Consider the following 23,043-nt stretch of genomic DNA (forward strand, 5'->3'; position numbering starts at 1 on the left):
ATAGATGTACCCGAATTCATTAAATTCTAATATGAATACACCTAAATTAGAATTGTAGCAGAGAAAAATAATTCTGGAAAGATATAAATGTTTATGTGTTGTTGCGTACCTTATAATATTTCAAGCTAACAACCGAACCAATTTTTCCGATTTCACCTTCATGAATCTCAAAAATGCTTGACCCTACTAGGGCTTATTTGGGTAGATATGAGTATTAGTGTGAAAAAATATCATAAATCGATGTGTCCTCCACACTTCACCTCCAATGAAACAATCATTTTTGCCTTTCATACCCATATTGTCTTTTTTCTAGTAATAGCAATAAGTTGAGAAAATGTATAAAACTTATAGCTTTTATATATAGATGTTAATTAAAGAAGCTAACAATAAAAAATATTATCCACCACATATCTATATGACTATATCACATAGTGGCGGTGTTAATTCAATTATGTATAAGTAGGTTTTAGTTTGGTTATAAATTTATCATGATATTTTACATACTCATGATATTGAAATATGATGACAATACAAATATAAGTAATCAGGTATATTTATATTTATATGATCGCATCGGTCATGATATTCATAGCTTTGCTTTTTTTTGGATCAAATTCTAATTTCGTTTTGCTTCTCCCAATCGTCGAGCCTGATCGACTCGACTCTTTTCCCTGTCCCCGCCCTCCTCTCAATTCATTTGTTCTTCTTATGTACTGTCACTTGAATAAAAACATTTGATCAGCCCGACTTTCTCAAATATCCCCCACCGACCCTTTTCCTTTACGAGTTTAGATTAATTACTCCTGTAAAAATCATCTTTGCCAAACAAGTGAATAATGTTACAAACAAAAAATATGCATCATCAAATATATATTTCTTTGTCTTATTTTTGTTGCACACATAGGCATACAAAGATTTGTTATGGTGTTATATGCACTATACTTGTGCTAACCTAATTAAAGATTTGTTAGACAATTTTACAAAGTAAATGAGACTTTTTCAAAATCACGATGATAATTATTTCGTTATTATAACATTAAAATTTCAATAATATGTACATGTTCAAACATAATTAAATTTAATAATTAAACACAAAAATTAATATAAAATAAACCTAAAGAATGTTATACTTTGGTTAATTTTAAAATTTATCGATAACACACCTCAAATTCGAAGAAAACATAATTAAATTTAATAATTAAACACAAAATTAATATAAAATAAACCTAAAGAATGTTATACTTAGGTTAATTTTAAAATTTATCGATAACACACCTCAAATTTGAAGAAATTATAAGAGTTAAATTATTTTAAAATGTGAATATAAATAAATAAATTGATTGACATATTTCAGCAACACTTGATAATTGAATAACGATACACATTCAATTAAGCATTATTAAAGTTTGGAGCGATGTATTCAAAATCGTGAGAGACGAAGTCACAATTTTGAATACATCGCTCCAGACTTGATAATTTATGTAATATTATTTGACTTTTCAATTTGATAGTACAATTTTTTCGGTTTGATTTAAACACCTTCATGCTTAGCCTCAAATTTATAGGGTTACTCCTAATTTGTAATATATGGCACTATAGAACATAGAATAGCATGGGAAATTATAACCTCTACTCTTATTTATTTTTCTTCTGAGTTGTATCTATGAAACATCAAAATATTCAATGTAGGGGTCCATGTTGAATTGATCATTACTAGCCTTTTCTTTTTTTGGCTATTAATTTCTTCAATTTGTTGAGTTGTATCATCTTCATGTTATTAATGATGGTAAGTTGCACATAGTGAGATAACACATCTAATGTTGATGATGTTTATTACTTTCTTCGATTTATTTTATATGGTGTTTTTACTTTTTCATTTCTTATTTCTTAGGAGTGATGTTTTTCTTAAAGGGTGTGTCCAAATTAAAAATATCATATAATATGGACGGAAGGAATGAGTTAAGTCATGAAGTTTGAAACTCCTTACGAAGGTGAAACATGATTAAGGTGGCTAAGTTGTCGATAAACTAAATTAAGGTAAACCATAATAGGAGTGATGTTATTTATTATTTCTTTCTTGGCTAAATTAAAGTAAATATTTTAATGCTCATATTGATGGGAAGATCAACAATGACGCATATAATGAGGGAGGCTAACTCAATAGCAGATATATTAGCGGAATATGGAAGGAAAATTATGGATTCAAATATGTCTATGAACAAGTTGTTTATTTTTGAAGCATCTTCTTCCTTTACATCAAAAGCTCTTGAAAGAGATGCGAATAGAACTATATCGTTTAGGTCAGTTCCTTTTTGTATGGATGAACCTACTATTTAATAAATAAAATCCTTCCAGTTCCAAAGCAAAAAAAAAAAAAAAAACTTTCTTCTCCAATTTATATCTACTTGCTTAATTTCCTTTGCCTAATATCTAGATTGGACCATGCCTATTGCGTTAGCAGGAGATATATTGTGGAAGACATAATATCGTAGCCATATAATAGTGTCCTTTTGAAACATTTGTGTTTAACAAAATTGTAAATAATATAAAAAATCGAATTGTTAAGTCAGACATTTGTGTTTAACAAAATTGTAAGTAATATAAAAGTTTGAATCTATAGGTAGTTTCATGAAACTAACACTCTTAAGACAAGGGTTGGATACTGCTAGGGATGACAAAGGGGCGGTGTGGGTTGAGCTTAACCCGCTAAATTTTTAAGCCTCGCCCCGCTTCGCATAGCAATTTTTTTTTATTTTCAACCCGCCCTTCATAGACCCACCTCGCATTAATCTGCCCCTTATAATTTCTTTAATATTTTCTTTTTCTAGTTAAGTTTGATACTAAAAATATATTTCATAAAAATAAATTCATTTTTTCATTAAGTTGTATTAATTTAATAGGATAGTGACTTAAAAATTTATTTTTTAGAGGTCAATTAGAAAACATGTAAGAAATTGTATTATTTTTTATTGAATCATTTCATTTACTATCTTGAATATTTTAGCAGCTTTAAAGAAATTATCTTAATAAATAATGTTTTATCACTCTTATAACATGTAAAAAGTTAAAAAAAAAATTAAACCAACGTAAAACATATACCCGCAACCAGCACCGCATCCCACCCATCCCGACCCATTGTCATCCCTAGATAGTCTACAAGTTTGAATATAAGTACTTTGAATGAGAAAATACTAGAAATAGTCTATTATCTTTGGATTTGGATTTAAAATAATCCTATTTTTTTTCATAGATCACTAATACTCCACATTACACCAAAAAAAATCTTTAATGCGAGTATCACATTACACCAAAATGATCGAGAAATTTCTAACATAAGAAAAATTTCAGGCAGTTGATGGGTGGAACCGGTGGAGTTTATAAGGGACCATCTAGGCACTTGGATTGTAGGATTTTCTTGCAAAGTAAAAGTTGCTAATGCCCATCATGCGGAACTACTAGCTTTGCTCCATGGTTTGAAACTAGCACCGAAAATAAACATTAATCATTTGCTCGTGGAGACCGACTCTCATGTATTACTTAACACCTTAGAAAGTGCTAAACCAATACACTCACACATTTATTTGGATTGCAGGTCAATGCTCCTACTGATGGGAGGATCAACAATGAAGCATATAATGAGGGAGGCTAACTCAGTAGCAGACATATTAGCGGAATATGGAAGGAAGACTATGGATCCAAATATGCCTATGAACAAGTTGTTGTTTTGAAGCGTCTTTTTCCTTTACACTAAAAGCACTTGAAAGAGATGCGAATGGAACTATATCATTTAGATCAATTCCTTTTTGTATGGATGAACCTACTATTTAATAAATATAATCCTTCCAATTCCAAAGCAAAAAAAAAAAACATTACACAAAAAAAAAATCTTTAATGACAATAATTAACGGTAATAGCTTAATTGCCGCTAAATATATTCTTTAGAGACAATTAACACTCTTTGTAAATGTGCCTAAAGTCTAACAAAAAATTCAAGATTTAGTATATAAAAAATATATACATGTAACACCAGAAGAAATACCAATAACTGATGATATATAGAACAACTATATAAAGGGAAGCTGCAAATGATTCTAGCACAATAAAGAAAAAACATACATATGATCACATAACATAATTAAGTCTTAACATTTTAAGTTTTGGCAATGGTGGAAGTTCAGACTTTGGTAATGTTGGGATTTTGGGAAATTCGAGCTTTGGTAGAGTTGGTAGCTCGGGTTTTGGGATTTCAGGAAATAATTTGGGCTTAGGCAAAGCTGGGATTTTAGGTAAATGTGGCAATGCAGTCCTTGATAGAGTTGGTAGCTCGGGTTTTGAGATTTCAGGAAATAATTTGGGCTTAGGCAAAGTTGGGATTTTAGGTAAATATGGCAATGCAGGCCTTGATAGAGTTGGTAGCTCGGGTTTTGGGATTTCAGGAAATAGTTTGGGCTTAGGCAAAGCTGAGATTTCAGGTAAATGTAGCAATGCATGCCTTGATAGAGTTGGTAGCTCGGGTTTTGGAATTTCACGGAATTCAGGCATATATAGGCAAAGTTGGGATTTCAGGTAAATGTGGCAATTTAGGCTTAGGAAACTCAGGCAAAATTACTTCAAGAAGATGGCGCGCGTCTGCTAGATTTATGTAGTTGTTTGTTAAAACAAAGTGACAAATAATAACAAGTAAAAAAGATGGGTTGTTGTGATTATAAGCCATTGTTGAAAGGTGATAAATGCTTCAAGACTAGTAATTTATGTTTTGGTTGATTATGCTAATATGCTTTATGTTTCACTTCAAACAAGTTTATATATATGTGTGGTCGTGGAAAATAAAAATTAGAGTATTAGGCTTTAATAGGAAAATTAATTGTGTGTTAGTTCATCTTCTCAACAATAACCTCCTAATTTAATCTGACAATAAATTTCCTTGTGTAACATATTCAAGCACATAAGAAAAGTCTCCCCCATGTACCTAGTTATTGTCCTTGTCACACCCCAAAACCGGATGTGATGGCACGTGTCCAACCCCACCGGACACGTCAGCCTAACACCCAAAAACCCGACGATACGGAATTAATAAAACAAGAATAAGATAGAAAGATAAGCGGAAGTCTTTAAATAAACTCAACATAACCCCAGAATTGGTTGTCACATGTACAAACCTCTAATACGGAATCTGAATAAAATATACAAGTCTCATAGTAAAGTTCTAGAATAGAACAAACAATAAATATAGATAACTTGAGGGCACGTCTGGAATGAACCGCTACCTCTCAAGTAAGTCTGGAAGCTCTAATCTGAAGATGAGTAATAAGTCGGATCTGATAGAGCTGTCAACCTACACAACTGTGTAGAAGCAAGGGTGAGTACCAAAAGCAACAGGTACTCGCAAGTAACACTAAACTAAGCTAAACTAGCAGCTACAAACAACTCCTTTCAATCCCAACCGAACCACCGAAACTTCATTCTAACAGCGAACCAACAACCTATACTACACAATTCATAATCAACAGATATATCCAACAGTGTCTCAACATCAACCTCATATCCTCATGTAAGAGCAAATAGATCATATATCACATGAAGAGGGGCAAATAGGTAAAATCCACACACCACAGACAAAGATGAAGTCAAATGCGATGCAAATGCAATAATATGTCATGTAGTCATGATGCATGTCTGTCCTACGATACACATCTGTTGACGTAATCAGTCTGCGCTGAATACTCAAATCAGAACCCATGGGGGCCACACATGGACCATGTATCACCGCCGGAACCAGATCCCATCGGCATCCAAATCGCTAGCCGGAGCTAGTCCATCTCATATATCTCTAGCCGGAGCTAGTCTCAACTGTGTCTCATATCCATCCATCCTCATATCAGTGTCTCAGAACTCATGCAACAGATAGTTCACACATGGGATGAATAATGAATATGCACATGTCATCAATCACAATCATATCACGATCACATCATAGTATTACACATTATCTGTCTCAATCACAACCATATCACGACACATCATAGTATTACACATCGTCTGTCTCAATCACAACCATATCACGACCACATCATAGTATTACACATCATGTCTCAATCACAACCATATCACGACCACATCATAGTATTACACATCATCTGTCTCAACATCAATGTCTGTATCAATCATAGCTACTCATGCTCTTCTATCCCCTCAATATCAGTTATCACATGACTTATTCAACAAATTCAAGTCACATATAACACATTAGCTCGTTTTATTCCCCATCTTTCATTACAACAATTTCAATCAACAAATAAAACCATCCTCAATCCCCATTACTCCCCAACACAATTAGGAAAGTAGTCATGTGTAGTCTAAGAGTTTAACAAAGTTTAGAAGTCACTTGCCTCAAAACACTTCAACTAGTAACTCAAATTTGAGTTTTACCCTTCCGAGCACGCTCCAAATCACCACAATCTATTCATAAATGGAATCCACAATCAATACGAATCTAACAACACCAATATCGTGAAATTTGGAGAAAAGGGTAAAATGGTCAAAAAAATCTCGTTCCGGAAAATATTCTCGAAATCTGGAAATTTTTAGTGAAAAATGTTCCCCAAGAAATTTAGAATCCAATAGTGAAAACCGTTTCGAAAAAGGAGTTGAAATGAGTTCACAAACTCAAATTTTCTATTAAATTCGGATTAGGCAAAAACCCCCAAATTTTACAGTTGAGATCTCAAATTTTGATGTTAAAATCCATAAATAATCGATGGAAATCAAAGATATAAGTTGGAAATAACTTACCCAATGAATTCCTTGCGAAAACCCACTTGAAATCACCTATTTTCGAGCTCTCAAAGTCTAAAAATGGAGAAATGGGTATTTTTCAAGTTGGGGGAAAATGGCTACTGTTTTTTGACTTAAAAAGGACTGCTATTGCAGCTGAAACACAACAATAACACCAAAGTTTAAGTCCCCGTTGGACCCTCGGGATTCGTTCGGAATCTCGTGCACACAAACTAAATATGTACCCCCACTAAATTCGACGTTCCGGACTCAATGGAACCGTCGGAATTTGAATTCGAGGACTCCTTGACCCGAAATTCAATAAGATGCCAAGAAACTAGTTTAACGCCAAAAAAATTCGAAACTCAAACGGAGCGTCTAAAAATTCAACCAAGACTCATTCTAGACTTAGAATCGCCTCCCGAAACCAACGGTACTCTCGGAATTTCAATCTGAGCCTCGGAACCTCATATGTTGACCAAAGTCAACTCTTTATCAAAATTTCACAACTTTAGCAACTTAGGACCTCAATTCTTCGTTTCAACTCCAAATTCAACTCCGTAACTTCACACAGACCCGTTTCGACATTCTAAAACTGCCGGAATCGACGGAAATCCGATCCGAGTCCCGAAACTCCAAATGACTCGAAAAAGCACCTTTTAACCAACTTTAACTCATAAAAAACTCAACTTCTCAAAAACTCAACTTTTTACCAACTTTTCCTCAAACCGACTTTACAACCATAAAACATGGGACTCGGGGCAACTACCGAAAGGGCAAAATAGTCATTTCCACGAAAAATCACCAAAATGACCTTTCGGGTCATTACAGTCCTATACTACTGTTATGAACCAAGTTCATTCCAATATGAATACCAAGGTCACACAAATAGTTATTGGACTAACAAGAGTTATTGGGCTGAGAACGAGCAATAAGGCCAGGTTAATTTGGAATCCGGATTGAATAGTGGGCATGAGAACAGTTCCATAAAAAATGATAGTGATATGTGATTTCGAAATTATGCAAATTCTTAAGAAAAAGAGTCTGATTCTTCTTATCTCTGTTTTTAGTTAGAGCTTCTCATCCCCTTCTATCAATCTTTGGATTTGTCTTCCCCTTGATTAACATTCTCTGTTTCGTTTTAAGGATCATTAGTTGTTACTTGCTTGATATTTCCATTTCTAAATTGTATTTTGTGTTCTCAATGATTATAATACATATCATTATTGTGCCGTAACTTCAGTTGTTACACCTACTTTGGGGTCTCAGAAGGAACTCGTAAACTTTAAATTTTGAATTTACCTTTCACTTGAATCAAGAAAACAGGACACAAAATATCGTTTGTGTAGAGTACTTATCTAATGATGCGTATTAGAGCCTAAGCTAATAATTAATGGAATATCAGAGTTCTTAGAGTAAAAATAAAACTGTATAAAATGCTACTTGAATCACAAATATATATTCTTCAAACATGACATTATATATAGAGGCTGGCGTACATAGTATATATATATTATTCTTCAAATTAAACATAATATTATTTATTTTACACGCTAGTTAGCACTAGCCAATGTTTTCAAGTACTCATCACATAAGAACAAACACACAAACACATAGATATATGTATGTATAGGACCATTGAACATCGTAGATTTTTTAATTTTTGAGAAGGTGACCCTCTATATCCTTGATCACACCAATGAAAAAATCCAAGAAAGCAATGGGTTCTGGAGTATCTTCAGTTTTCTTCTCATACACAAGTGCATATGTAATCCATTGATGTTCAAAGGATGTAATAACATTGAAGGAATTATACAGATCTAACAAATTTCCTTCAATTGCATTCCAAGTGGTTGAATTCTTCTGAGGATCGATGGCTTCAATCACAGTCTTAGCAAACATTTCTTTTCCATCTATTCATTAAAGATCAGAAAATACAATAGATGTTACTCCCAATTCAAATGTTCAAATTCTTTAGTTTATTTTCCCTCTTTTATCATTTTCATTTTAATAAAAATGATCTATTGCTCGTGAAGATTAGAATGATGGCTGAAGTAATTTTCCATGAAAAAATACATCAAATATTATTCAAAGTTCTTATCGTTTGACTCCAAAAAAAAGGAAAACATGACAATTAAAAGTGGACGGAGGGAGTAATCAACACCATTAACTAACTTTTTCATGGAAAAGATTTTGATGGATAGGCGAATTACTTTCGAAATATGAAATACACCTAAATGTGGAAAATTGATGCAATAAATATTGCGAGAAAGAGAGGAGAGAAATGTGTGTGCTACCTTCGTAATATTTCCAGCTAGCAATCGAACCAATTTTTTCCTTTTTCACCTTCATGAATCTCAAAATGCTTGACTCTACTAGGGCTTATGTTGGGTAGATGATGGCTATTAGTGTTATTAATATCATGAACCGAATGTCCTCCACACTTCACTTCCAATGAAACAATCAACTTACCTTGTACGCCCATATTTTCTTTTCCTAGTAATATCAATGAGTTGCGAAAGGCAAGTGGTAAGAAAATGTATAAAACTTGTACCTCTTATATAGATTTTAATTCATGTAAGAAGTTAATCAATGAAAAATATTATTCACCACATATCTATATCACATAGTGGCGGTTAATTAAATTGTGCATAAGTAGGTTTTAGTTTAGTTATAAATTTATTATGATATTTTACCATGATAATTGAAATATGATGACAATATTATTATAAATAATGAGGTATATTTATTTTTGGGTAACCGTATTTTAATTTTCTTCTTTATTGATGGTGATCAGTTGTGGTATCAACAATCTTGCTTCTTTATTTTCAATCAAATCTTGATTTCATTTTGCTAGCTTCTCCCGATCGTAGAGCCTGATCGACTCAACTATTTTAATTCCCTGCCCCAGACCTCTCACTTCGTTTCGTTCTTCTTCTCATGTACCCTCGCTTGAATGGAGACACTCGATCAGCCCGTCTTTCCCAAGTGCCCCCATCGGCCCTTATCCTTTACGAGTCTGGATTAATTATCCCTGTAAAAATTACTCCCCTAAAAATCATCTTTGCCAAACAAGTGAATAATGTTACGAATAAAAAATATACCATTGGAAAGTTATATGCACATCGGAAGCATATCATAGTCATAACTCATACTGCTACATGAATAATAGATAACCAATATATGTTTATGCTAGAACATATGCAATCATGCTGGAACACATAAACTTTCTGAAATTTAATTCAAGAATTACCTTTTGAAGCGTGAGCAAACACCTTCAAGTGAATCTACATGGTAGACAACAGTTCAGTGGTCTTCTATAGTGATCCCAAGTTCACATTCAAACTCTCTCAATACTTGGGTGGGCAAGTGTGTATATATATATTTTGTTCTTTTAATTATTCCATCCAATGAGAAAATCACAATATTTCTTGACATATATATGTCACAATCGAATCAAACCAAACCACGTTTAGTTGGATTCTTTTATCGATTTAATTTGACTTTTCAATTTGATACTACGATTTTTTGATTTGATTTAAACACTTATGCCTAGCCTCAAATTTATAGGGTTACTCCTAACTTGTAATATAAGGCACTATGGAACGTAGAATAGCACGAGGAATTATAAACTTTAACCTTCTTTATTTTTCTTCTGAGTTATATGCTATGAAAATCAAAATATTCAAGGTAGGGGTCCATGTTGAATTGATCATTATTAAGTTCTTCTTTTTTAGCTATTTATTTCTTCAATTTATTATTGTATCATCTTCATGTTATTAATGATAAGTTATACATAGTGGAGGATGAACCAGTTTATCATGTCCACTTATTTAAATGAAAGAGAGATAACACTGCTAATGTTAATGGTGTTTATTTTCTAGGAGGTGAATGTTTTTCTTAAAGGGTGTGTCGAAACTAAAAATATTATATAATTAATATGGATGGAAGGTAGAAATAAGTTTTTGAGCCAAGTGCTAAAACCTTAATTAATTATTTGACTTTCTTGGCTAATTTAAAGAAAATAATTCAATTATTTAACTTTCTTCTCAAATTTATATCTACTTGCTTAATTTCCTTTACCTAACATCTATGTTGGAGCATGCCTATTGCGTGAGCAAGACGATTATGTGGAAGACATAATATCGTAATTCGTAGCCATATAATAATGTCCTTTCAAACATTTTTGTTTAACAAAATTGTAAATAATATAAAGGTTTGAATATATAGTTTCATAAAACTATATATATATATATATATATTTCTTTTGAAAAGGGAAGCTGCAAATGATTCTAGCACAATAAAGAAAAAAACATACATATGATCACATAACATAATTAAGTGTTAACATTTTAACAATATTGTTACTTCAATGAAGCAAAGAGGATTTTATACGCTCCCTGCTCAATGCTTTTTAGGCACTTGAGGGATTTCTGACTTTGGCAAAGTTGGTAATTCAGGTTTAGGAATGACAGATATCTCAAGTTTTGGCAATGCTAGAAGTTCAGGCGTTGATAATGTTGGGATTACGGGGATTTCTGGCTTTGGTAGAGTTGATAGCTCAGGTTTTGGGATTTCAGGAAATTTGGGCTTAATTAGGCAAAGTTGGGATTTCAGGTAAATGTGGCAATTCGGGCTTTGGTAGAGTTGGTAGCTCGGATTTTGGAATTTTAGGGAATTCAGGTAAATGTGGCAATTCAGGCTTAGGAAACTCAGGCAAAATTACTTCAAGAAGATGGCGCGACTCTGCTTGTTGCACGGAGTGCCGGTGTCCATTGTGTCTGACAGGGGTTCAGTATTCACTTCTGATTTCTGGAGAGCATTACAACATGATTTGGGCACTAGACTCGACATGAGCACAGCTTTTCACCCTCAGACTGACGGTCAGTCTGAGAGGACTATTCAGGTGTTGGAGGACATGCTTCGGGCTTGCGTGATCGACTTTGGTACTAGATGGGATCAGCACTTGCCATTGGCAGAGTTCGCCTACAACAACAGTTATCATTCTAGCATTAGATGGCACCTTTTGAGGCACTGTATGGTAGGCGGTGTAGATCACCTATTGGATGGTTTGATTCAGCGGAGGTGGACTCCCTTGGGTACTGATATTCTTTGAGAGGTTATGGAGCGTGTTCGTGTGATTCAGAGTAGGCTCTTGACTGCCCAGAGTAGGCAGAAGAGTTATGCTGACAGGAGGGTTCGACCCTTAGAGTTCATGGTGGGTGATCGAGTTTGGCTTCGGGTATCGCCCATGAAGGGTGTGATGAGATTTGGGAAGAAGGGCAAGCTCAGCCCTAGGTTCATTGGCCCATATGAGATTTTGGAGAGGATGGGAGAGGTGGCTTACAAGTTAGCCTTGCCACCTAGTTTGACAGCCGTGCATCCAGTTTTCCATATTTCTATGCTCCGAAAGTATGTTCCGGATGAGTCTCACGTGATTTCGGTTGAGTCGGTGGAGTTGAGTCTAGATTTGACATTTGAGGAGCAGCCTATAGCTATTTTGGACAGACAGGTTCGCAAGCTCCGGACCAAGGACATCGTTTCAGTGAAGGTTCAGTGGAGGCATCGATCAGATAGGGAGGCGACTTGGGAGTCCGAGGATGATATGCGGGTCCGATATCCCCAGCTTTTCGAGGCTTCAGGTACTTTCTTTTACTTTATGTTCGAGGACGAACATGGTTTTTAGTGGTGAATGATGTAATGACCCGAAAGGTCATTTTGGTAATTTTTCGTGGAAATGACTATTTTGCCCTTTCGATAGTTGCCCCGAGTCCCATGTTTTGTGGTTGTAAAGTTAGTTTGAGGAAAAGTTGGTAAAAAGTTGAGTTTTTGATAAGTTGAGTTTTTATGAGTTAAAGTTGGTTAAAAAGTGCTTTTTCGAGTTATTTGGAGTTTCGGGACTCGGATCGGATTTCCGTCGATTTCGGCAGTTTTAGAATGTCAAAACGGGTCTGTGTGAAGTTACGGAGTTGAATTTGGAGTTGAAACGAACAATTGAGGTCCTAAGTTGCTAAAGTTGTGAAATTGTGATAAAGAGTTGACTTTGGTCAACATATGAGGTTCCGAGGCTCGGATTGAATTTCCGAGAGTACCGTTGATTTCGGGAGGCGATTCTAAGTCTAGAATGAGTCTTGGTTGAATTTTTCGACGCTCCGTTTGAGTTTCAAATTTTTTTGGCGTTAAACTAGTTTCTTGGCATCTTATTGAATTTCGGGTCAAGGAGTCCTCGAATTCAAATTCCGACGGTTCCATTGAGTCTGGAACGTCGAATTTAGTGGAGGTACATATTTAGTTTGTGTGCACGAGATTCCGAACGAATTCCGAGGGTCCAACGGGGACTTAAACTTTGGTGTTATTGTTGTGTTTCAGCTGCAATAACAGTCCTTTTTAAGTCAAAAAACAGTAGCCATTTTCCCCCAACTTGAAAAATACCCATTTCTCCATTTTTAGACTTTGAGAGCTCGAAAATAGGTGATTTCAAGTGGGTTTTCGCAAGGAATTCATTGGGTAAGTTATTTCCAACTTATATCTTTGATTTCCATCGATTATTTATGGATTTTAACATCAAAATTTGAGATCTCAACTGAAAAATTTGGGGGTTTTTGCCTAATCCGAATTTAATAGAAAATTTGAGTTTGTGAACTCATTTCAACTCCTTTTTCGAAACGGTTTTCACTATTGGATTCTAAATTTCTTGGGGAACATTTTTCACTAAAAATTTCCAGATTTTGAGAATATTTTTTGGAACGAGATTTTTTTGACCATTTTACCCTTTTCTCCAAATTTCATGATATTGGTGTTGTTAGATTCGTATTGATTGTGAGATTCCATTTATGAATAGATTGTGGTGATTTGGAGCGTACTCGGAAGGGTAAAACTCAAATTTGAGTTACTAGTTGAAGTGTTTTGAGGCAAGTGACTTCTAAACTTTGTTAAACTCTTAGACTACACATGACTACTTTCCTAATTGTGTTGGGGAGTAATGGGGATTGAGGATGAGTTTTATTTGTTGATTGAAATTGTTGTAATTGTAAGATGGAGAATAAAACAAGCTAAATGTGTTATATGTGACTTGAATTTGTTGAATAAGTCATGTGATAACTGATATTCAGGGGATAGAAGAGCATGAGTAGGCTATGATTGATACAGACACTGATGTTGAGACAGATGAGGTGTAATAATATGATGTGGTCGTGATATGGTTGTGATTGAGACAGATGATGTGTAATACTATGATGTGATCGCGATATGGTTGTGATTGAGACATATGATGTGTAATACTATGATGTGATCGTGAAATGATTGTGATTGATGACATGTGCATATTCATTATTCATCCCATGTGTGAACTATCTGTTGCATGAGTTCTGAGACACTGATATGAGGATGGATGGATATGAGACACAGTTGAGACTAGCTCCGGCTAGAGATATATGAGATGGACTAGCTCCGGCTAGCGATTTGGATGCCGATGGGATCTGGTTCCGGCGGTGATACATGGTCCATGTGTGGCCCCCATGGGTTCTGATTTGAGTATTCAGCGCGGTCTGATTACGTCAACAGATGTGTATCTTAGGACAGACATGCATCACGACTACATGACATCATTATTGCATTTGCATCGCATTTGACTTCATCTTTGTCTGTGGTGTGTGGACTTTACCTATTTTCCCCTCTTCATGTGATATATGATCTATTTGTTCTTACATGAGGATATGAGGTTGATGTTGAGACACTGTTGGATATCTCTGTTGATTATGAATTGTGTAGTATAGGTTGTTGGTTCGCTGTTAGAATAAAGTTTCGGTGGTTCGGTTGGGATTGAAATGAGTTGTTTGTAGCTGCTAGTTTAGCTTAGTTTAGTGTTACTTGCGAGTACCTGTTGCTTTTGGTACTCACCCTTGCTTCTACACAGTTGTGTAGGTTGACAGCTCTATCAGATCCGACTTATTACTCATCTTCAGATTAGAGCTTCCAGACTTACTTGAGAGGTAGCGGTTCATTCCAGACGTGCCCTCAAGTTATCTATATTTATTGTTCTGTTCTATTCTAGAATTTTACTATGAGACTTGTATATTTTATTCAGATTCCGTATTAGAGGTTTGTACATGTGACAACCAATTCTGGGGTTATGTTGAGTTTATTTAAAGACTTCCGCTTATCTTTCTATCTTATTCTTGTTTTATTAATTCCGCATCGTCAGGTTTTTGGGTGTTAGGCTTACGTGTCCGGTGGGGTTTGGGCACGTGCCATCACATCCGGTTTTGGGGTGTGACACATACGAAAATTATGACGGATTAAAAATAAAGATAATATTTTCTAATTTAGGAAGAAGAAACAAGAAAATAGGTGGCAATATAAGTTAAATGTTAGAAAAAGAAACGGTAAAACTAGACGATAGTTTAACTGCTATGATAAGAATAACAAAAGAAAATGAAGAAATAGATAGAAAAACGGAAATTGATAAAATAAAACAACAAGCAAAAAAGGAAGTACAACAATTAGAAGAAGTAAAAAATAGTAAAATAATAGAACTAGAAAAAGAGTTGGCAATGTTAAAAGAAATGTATGAAATGAAACAAAAAGAAAGAGAACAAAAAACAAAATTAGCAAATGAGATAAATAAATTTAAAGAAAAATTGCAATTAGAAGATGAATTAGAAGAAAAAGAAGAAAATAACCAAAATGATCTACCCGAAATAAGAATTGATGAAATAAATGGCAATGATTTAGATGAACAACATTCGAAAACAAGCGAAACATATACAGAACTTTTAACAAACATAGATAATACAAAGAATTTAGAAATAAATATAGGAGACATAGACATGGATGAAAAACTTAGCACATCAGGAGTAAAAAATCCAAAAAATTTAAATCCAAAATATTATAATGAAAACTATGGACAATATGATAGAGAAAAAAACTATATGGAATAAAAGATTAAATAAAAAATGGACGCCTAAACCAATAACTGAACAACATAATTTTTTAGATTTAGACTGTGTAGCAGATATAAATAAAACAATCCAATTATGGATGGGATATTTATCAAAACAATTAATAGATAACAAAATAGTAATAACAGAAACACCAGGATATATAGAAAGAACAATTATAGAAACAGTAAAATTATGGCTACAAAATTTATCAGATGAAAGTTTACAAACTCTAAGAAGTAATAAAAAATTTGATGGTGGAATAGCTACTACAACTATGAAAATATTATATAAATACGAAATAGCTATAAAAAACGAATTTAGTAGTATGACAACATAAGTAGAAAAACAAAATAAAGAAAAAATAATAAACCGGAATCTAATGACAAAATTAGCAATATGTAACATGTGTTATATAGATGAATATACATGTGCATTTAGAGAATACTGTTATAAAGGAACATATATCATAGACGAAAGTAAAGAAATAAGAAAATTATATTTTACGAAATTACCGGAACCTTTTAATTCAAAAGTAATAAAAAGTTGAAATGGATAAAAGGAAGTGAAAAAATTACACAAAAATTAGAAAATATAAAAGAAGAAGACCCTAAAATAGAATTAATAATATTCTCTATAGATAAAGTAAAAATAATCCAAGATAAGTTAGAATTATTATATAGTGAGGATCCTTTACAAGGATGGGAGAAACATAAAACAAAAGTAAAAATTGAGCTAATTGATAATAATAGTATAATAACCTAAAAACCATTAAAGTATAATTTTAATGATTTAACCAAATTTAAGATACATATAAATGAATTACTAGAAAAATGATATATACAAGAAAGCAATAGTAAGGACACAAGCCCGACATTTATCGTAAATAAACATAGTGAACAAAAAAGAGGAAAAAACAGAATGGTTATTGATTATAGAAATTTAAATGCAAAAACTAAAACATATAATTATCCGATACCAAATAAAATACTAAAGATAAGACAAATACAAGGATATAATTATTTTAGCAAATTTGATTGTAAATCAGGATTTTATCACTTAAAACTAGAAGAAGAATCTAAAACACTAACAACATTCACTGTACCACAAGGATTTTATGAATGAAATGTATTACCATTCGGATATAAAAATGCACCAGGTAGATATCAACACTTTATGGATAACTACTTTAAACAATTAGAAAATTGTGTAGTATATATTGATGATATATAACTATATTCTAAAACCCAAGATGAACACATAAGATTATTAGAAAAATTCATACATATTATAGAATATTCAGGCATAAGTCTAAGTAAAAAGAAAGCAGACATAATGAAAAACCAAATAGAATTCCTAGGATTACAGATAGATAAAAATGGAATAAAAATGCAAACACATATAGTACAAAAAATAATTAACTCAAATGAACAACTAGACACAAAAACGAAATTACAATCATTCTTAGGACTAGTAAATTAAGTAAGAGAATACATACCAAAATTAGCAGAGAATTTAAAACCATTACAACAAAAATTAAAGAAAGACATACAATACCAGTTTGATAAAAAGGACCAAACGCAAATACAAAAAGTAAAATTATTATGTAAGAACCTACCTAAACTATATTTCCCGGATGAAAATAAAAAATTTACTAATATAGTAGAATCAGATGCCAGTGAAAAACGTTATGGAGGAGTATTAAAATACAGGTATGGAGAAGAAAAAATATAACATCATTGTAGATATTATTCAGGAACATTTACTAATACAGAAATAAGATGGGAAATAAATAGGAAGGAATTATATTCGGTATATAAATGTTTATTATTATTTGAACCATATATTGTATATAACAAATTTATTATAAGAACATATAATACACAAGTAAAATGGTGGCTAACAAGAAAAATAAAAGATTCGGTAACAAAAAATGAAATAAGGAGATTGGTATTAAATATATTAAATTTTACATTTACAATTGAAGTAATAAAAACTGATAAGAATGTTATTGCAGATTACCTATCACGACAAAGCTACTCAAACTGAGACTGAGGAAGAAGATACAATTGAAAAGATACTCAAAGCCATTACTACACTTTGTACAAAAGTGGATAGTATGGACAGCGAGATACAAAAGCTAAAGACTAATGAAGATAATCTGAAGTCTAAAGCTAGTATAAGTCAGCAGCATGACTATAAAAATGCGGAGCTATGTCGATCAGAAGACAAAAAATCCAGAGCTAAAAGGTGACGTTGGGAAACACCTAAAAACCCATAACATTTGTTTAAATACGACTGCAGGTACAAGCCAACGAGTTAGTGAAAAACATAAGAATTCAAACTTAAACCAGTTATTCGAAAAACCATTTACCCCGAGGCTAACACCAAAAAACACATTAACTATAGAACCACAAATTTCTACATATGCGGATAGCCTACACCATGACAAAAGAACATATAACCATATTACGCAAACCTATATAGAAAATATATACAAAATCCAAACATTTTTAAACCTTAAACCCAGATCTACTACAACCCAAGAACCCAACCAGGATTATTTAACCCAAAAATTACAAGGTTATAATAAACTAATTGCACAACCGAAAACTAACACCAACTTAGTAAGGACATGTTACAACTATGGACTATTAAATACAGTACATACATATGACGGAGAGGAACTAAGTGGAATACCGAAACTACATAAAGCATTTATTACATATAAGAGAGTTACTAAGGGAAATTTATTCTATGTAAAATTTTATAGCAGAGACAGGGGAAAACAATCATTCAATACGGCAACATCAGAGATATTATATGAGGAAATAAAACCTCCGATACAAGTGGTAAAGATAGGACTAACAAAAGATATGATAATACCGGAAGATATTGAACAACAACCAGAGATACAAAAAAGCGAGATACCTAGTTTTTATGCAAATAAGAGAATAATTGGTATATCAACCATTATATAAGAGCTAGCAAACAATTATTTAAATGGAAATGCTATATGGAGCTACTATGCAAGAGATCAGTTAATGATTTATTCCAATTCAAGGGAGCTAAGGAAAGCAGATATGGATGAAGTCCAAAGATGGATTTTATCATTACTTAAGCCAGAAGAACGACCTACGATACAAGTACTAAAAGTAGAATTTATTTCGGCAAAGTTATTGACCAGATATTGCAAGCTAATTGGTCACAAATACCCTGACCACATATGTTCAAAATGTAACGGAGAAGATAATATAATTCCAGATGTACAACTAGAATGATCTAATAAGATAGAGACGGAAGAAGATAAGAAGAAGAAAACAAAAAAGTAAAATAGACACGTGTGCAAAGAAAGTCATAAAAAGGAAGACAAAGAGATAAGAAGAGGAGAAAAAGAGATACATTTGGTCGACAAAACAAAAAGCAAATAGTAAAGTGTATAGTAGTTGGACTCAAGAGTCATAAAGTGTATAGTAAGATATGTAAAAAGTCATAAAGTGTATGACACATTATTGTCTTTATTAGAGTAGGTGCACATTATTGTCTTTATTATTATAATGTAAAGAAGACATTATTGTAAAGTATTAGTCATTTCCTTTCTATAAAAAAAGATGTATATGTAACTTAAAGGGCGGGCAATGCCTAACAGAATAAGAGCTTTCATAAAAAACCACTCTCTCAAGATACTAAATACTTAAAAGTTAATGGATAAATCTGAAATCCAATCAGATATTTCAGATAGCATGGCTAAGCAAGAAGCAAAGGTATATTGTTCAAAAAATATGTGGAACTAATTTCATATATTCCTGAATATCATATATATGATTGAATAAATATATGTTAGTTATTATGTATTAGAATTATTTGAATCATGATTTCTAGCTTATTAGCACACTGGAAACAGGGAAAAAACTTCTATACTATGCCATCATAATGTTGAAACCAGTAGGCGAGGAAGTCGTTTAGGGGAGTAAACAAAGTTGAGGCGCTGATAAGAAGAAAGTATCCGCTAAAGTACGATGCTAGTAGTGACAGGAGAATATGATAAACAGATAATCTAGTTCATAATGATCTAATATGAATTTAATCAATTATGAATATGATAGGAAGAAATAATTTGAAATAAGAAACCTGCATGATAAAGAACATGACTACATACGTTCATGATGAAATGATAAAAAACTATGAAACTTTAATCTTATATATACTTAAAGATATAAAAATAATCGAATTAAGAAGAATCATATGGGAAAAAATATTTAATGATAACGAATTAGAAGATATATTGAACCAACAATGGTATGAAATAGACCTACATGATTTAGACTACGAAAGAATAGAATGGTACGATTTAGAAATAAATTCAGACTAAAATGAACTACGAATATTTACAATATTGGATAGAATCTATGGAAGATATAAAACTATTGGAACAATTAATGGAAGAAAATTTAGATATGTACCAAAGAACCCAAGATATGTTATACTTAGAATATATCATAAATAATATTAAAGAAATATCAAGATTAAAACACTTAGCCAAAGAATATTACAATAAAAGCTTTAGTAATATTAAGGCAGGACGCATAAGCGACCCCTTGAACTTGTAAGGATTTTCCTTATAGACACCTTAACAAGGACTCCTTCCTATTGAACACTTAAACCATTCAAAAAGTGTACCTATCAGACACACCTGTCTGACTTGGCACTTATCGTGTGAGGCACTTCTTTTGAGCGCGTGAAGTGAGAAAAAAAAAGCTGATGTGTCTGATTGGCACACTTTAACATACTTAATAGTCAAAATCTTCCCCTTTTATTTATCCAACCCTAGATTGTTACCTTTTATTTATTTCTCATCTCTTTCTTCTCCACATCTCACCATTGTTGCTACTACAGTGGAGATCAAAAAAATTTCTTCATTCGTCTTCTTCATAGTGAAGGAAATGTCCAATTTGTCGATTTCAACTTCTTCAGATGCAAATGTGTTATGTCGATGTGGGGTCAATGCTAAATTGAAAACTTCATGGACACAACTTAATACAGGACGTCGATTTTTTTGCTGCAAAAACACAAAGGTAAGCTTTTTATCATTATTCTAATTTGGTTAAATAAATCATTGTCAATCGCTAATTATAGTTTAATTATTTTGATAATTTGTGTAGAGAAGAGGTGGATGCGATTATTTTCGATGGTACGATGATGAAATACTGCCTCAAGCAAAAAAGATCATATGGGGTCTATTGAAAAGAATCAAATCCTATGAACAAGAGAGGAAGCGGACAAGAAAAATCTGGATCATATGCGTTATTGCACTCGTGATTTTCGGTATATGGAAATATTTACGTTAGTAGTCTTAGAGTGATTGTATTAGTAGTCTTGTGTTTCTGTTGTACTGATTTTGGAAGAAGGAATGGAGATAAGTTGTTCATTAATCTATCATATTGCTCATCTCCGCGACGCGGAGGCATCTGTAAATTCCCATTCGCACACAATTGCTCATCTCCGTGACGCGGAAGCATCTTTAAATTCCCATTCGCACACAATTGCTCATCTCCGCGAGTGTTCTGCCTCAAACTCGCTTTGTTAAATTAACTTAGGAATCCCTCTCCACGATGCGGAGAGGGCACAAAGTGCTCTGCCTGGAATTTGATTTCACGAGCCAAATTATAATTCCTACGGAGATGCCTTAAGTGATATTTTTTCAAGCTTCTTCCTTGCTTTCTTCACCTCCAAAGAACAATAACCATACTAAGTGAACAACACAATAACATTAAGCTCCAAACAAGCATGAGTGATCGACAAAAAATTCTTGGCATTTCCTTGTAAGAAAATCCACATTTAAACCACTAGTTATAGTGTACATCAAAAACATCACAAAACATATTAAAGCAGTCTCAGTATTGTTTCCTGCTTGCATTACATATTCAAATAAAACAACCTCTAAGTGTACATCAAAAACACCCAAAACATATTAAAGTAGTCACACCCCTCTGTTCTTGCTCTTGTTGCACTAGACGTTTGTAGATCCACCCCCTTTGGACTTACTCATGCGTTGTAATTGTGGAGTGGTGATTGCATCTTTACCCTTCCATTTCAGTCCACAAGGCTTATAACCAATATCAATGTTTGTTGGTGTTGCACACTTGAAAACAGCTGGAGTAACAACTATTTCACCTGCTGTAGCAGGCTGTATACAAGAAACTAAAACAAGTGCCTATTATCAAAGTAGATTATAAATAATTGAAGTTGGTTATACTCTTACATTCAATGTTTGTCTGCCACTTATATCATCAGTGTAGGTGCCAAATCCCACAGTCTTAGGCCTTTTGTTTCCTCCTGTTGATGTCGATACTCCTTCTCTTCCCCTACCTCTTCCTGCTTGTTGCCCTCCTGTAACAGTTGAAGTATCATCACCTCCTCTCCCCCTGCTTTTTCCCTGCCTCTTTCTCTGCCTCTTCCCCTGCCTTTTCCAGCTTGTTGAACTCTTCTAACAATTGAAGTATCATCACATATAGAGGTTGATTGTTGGCCTGAGTTGACATGTTGTGATGGTCTCCAGGTTGGTGGTTGGCTAGAACCTACATGTTGGCCTGAGCTTGGTGGTTGGCTAAAGTTTGTTGGTTTCCTTGAGCTTGGTGGCTGGCTAGAGCCTATACTTTAGCTTGGTGGCTTGCTATAACCTGTAGGTTGCCTTGAGCTGTGAGGCTGACTTGAGCTAGCAGGTTGGCTTGAGCTTGCAGGTTGGGTTGAGCTTCCAGGCTGACCCATTTCAGAAGATTTAATAATGTAAATAAGAAAAAGAAAAATTGTATTGCATTTTATCTATTTAATTGAAGTAATTAAAGGTTGGCTTGAGTATTACCACATATTTGCAGGCTTTATTATTGTGGCCTTGTTGATGACACTTGGAGCAAGTCATTTTTACACCTCTCCTGGACAACTTTCCATACTTCTTTCTTGGCTCATCCTTTGACTTTCTTCTGCATTTTGGTGGTCTGCCAGGCATTTGCTTTGGTTCAGGAGGCTCAATCACTATATCACTAGTGTGAGGCCACATTTTCATATTAGGTATTGGCTGGATAAAGTAATTATAAGCCTTCATGAAAGTATCTTTTCTATACCAATGTACAACATGATCTTCAGGGTCTTTTTTTCATAATGTAACAAGTCCCCACAGATCTTATTACCAAGTTTATTAAGTTTGTCCATTTCATCTTGAAATTTTACCTCAAAACTTGATTTTGCACATCTCCAGAATTGTTTTCTTCTTTCTTCTCCTTTCCAATTCTTTTGCCAATTAGACCAGATGTGTCTAGCACACATCCTTTGC

The 23,043-nt window shown here is 33.5% G+C and overlaps 2 protein-coding genes and 1 pseudogene across 2 annotated transcripts in view; 2 read left to right on the forward strand and 1 right to left on the reverse strand.

Moving 5' to 3' along the window:
- The window catches only part of LOC125835017 (probable alpha,alpha-trehalose-phosphate synthase [UDP-forming] 9), a 205,919-nt gene that overhangs the window by 72,701 nt on the left and 110,175 nt on the right, over window positions 1-23,043 (forward strand). The gene's annotated exons all lie outside the window — the stretch shown is intronic.
- LOC125835026 (kirola-like) lies at window positions 8,431-9,259 on the reverse strand (annotated as a pseudogene).
- LOC125835004 (uncharacterized) lies at window positions 11,897-21,300 on the forward strand. Its single transcript, XM_049514146.1, has 2 exons — window positions 11,897-12,416; window positions 21,122-21,300. The coding sequence occupies exons 1-2, from the start codon at window positions 11,897-11,899 to the stop codon at window positions 21,298-21,300; spliced, it is 699 nt and encodes a 232-aa protein (XP_049370103.1).

The sequence above is a fragment of the Solanum verrucosum genome, unplaced genomic scaffold, assembly GCF_900185275.1.
Source record: "Solanum verrucosum unplaced genomic scaffold, falcon-dt-bn FXZP01000058.1, whole genome shotgun sequence".
NCBI lineage: Eukaryota > Viridiplantae > Streptophyta > Magnoliopsida > Solanales > Solanaceae > Solanum > Solanum verrucosum.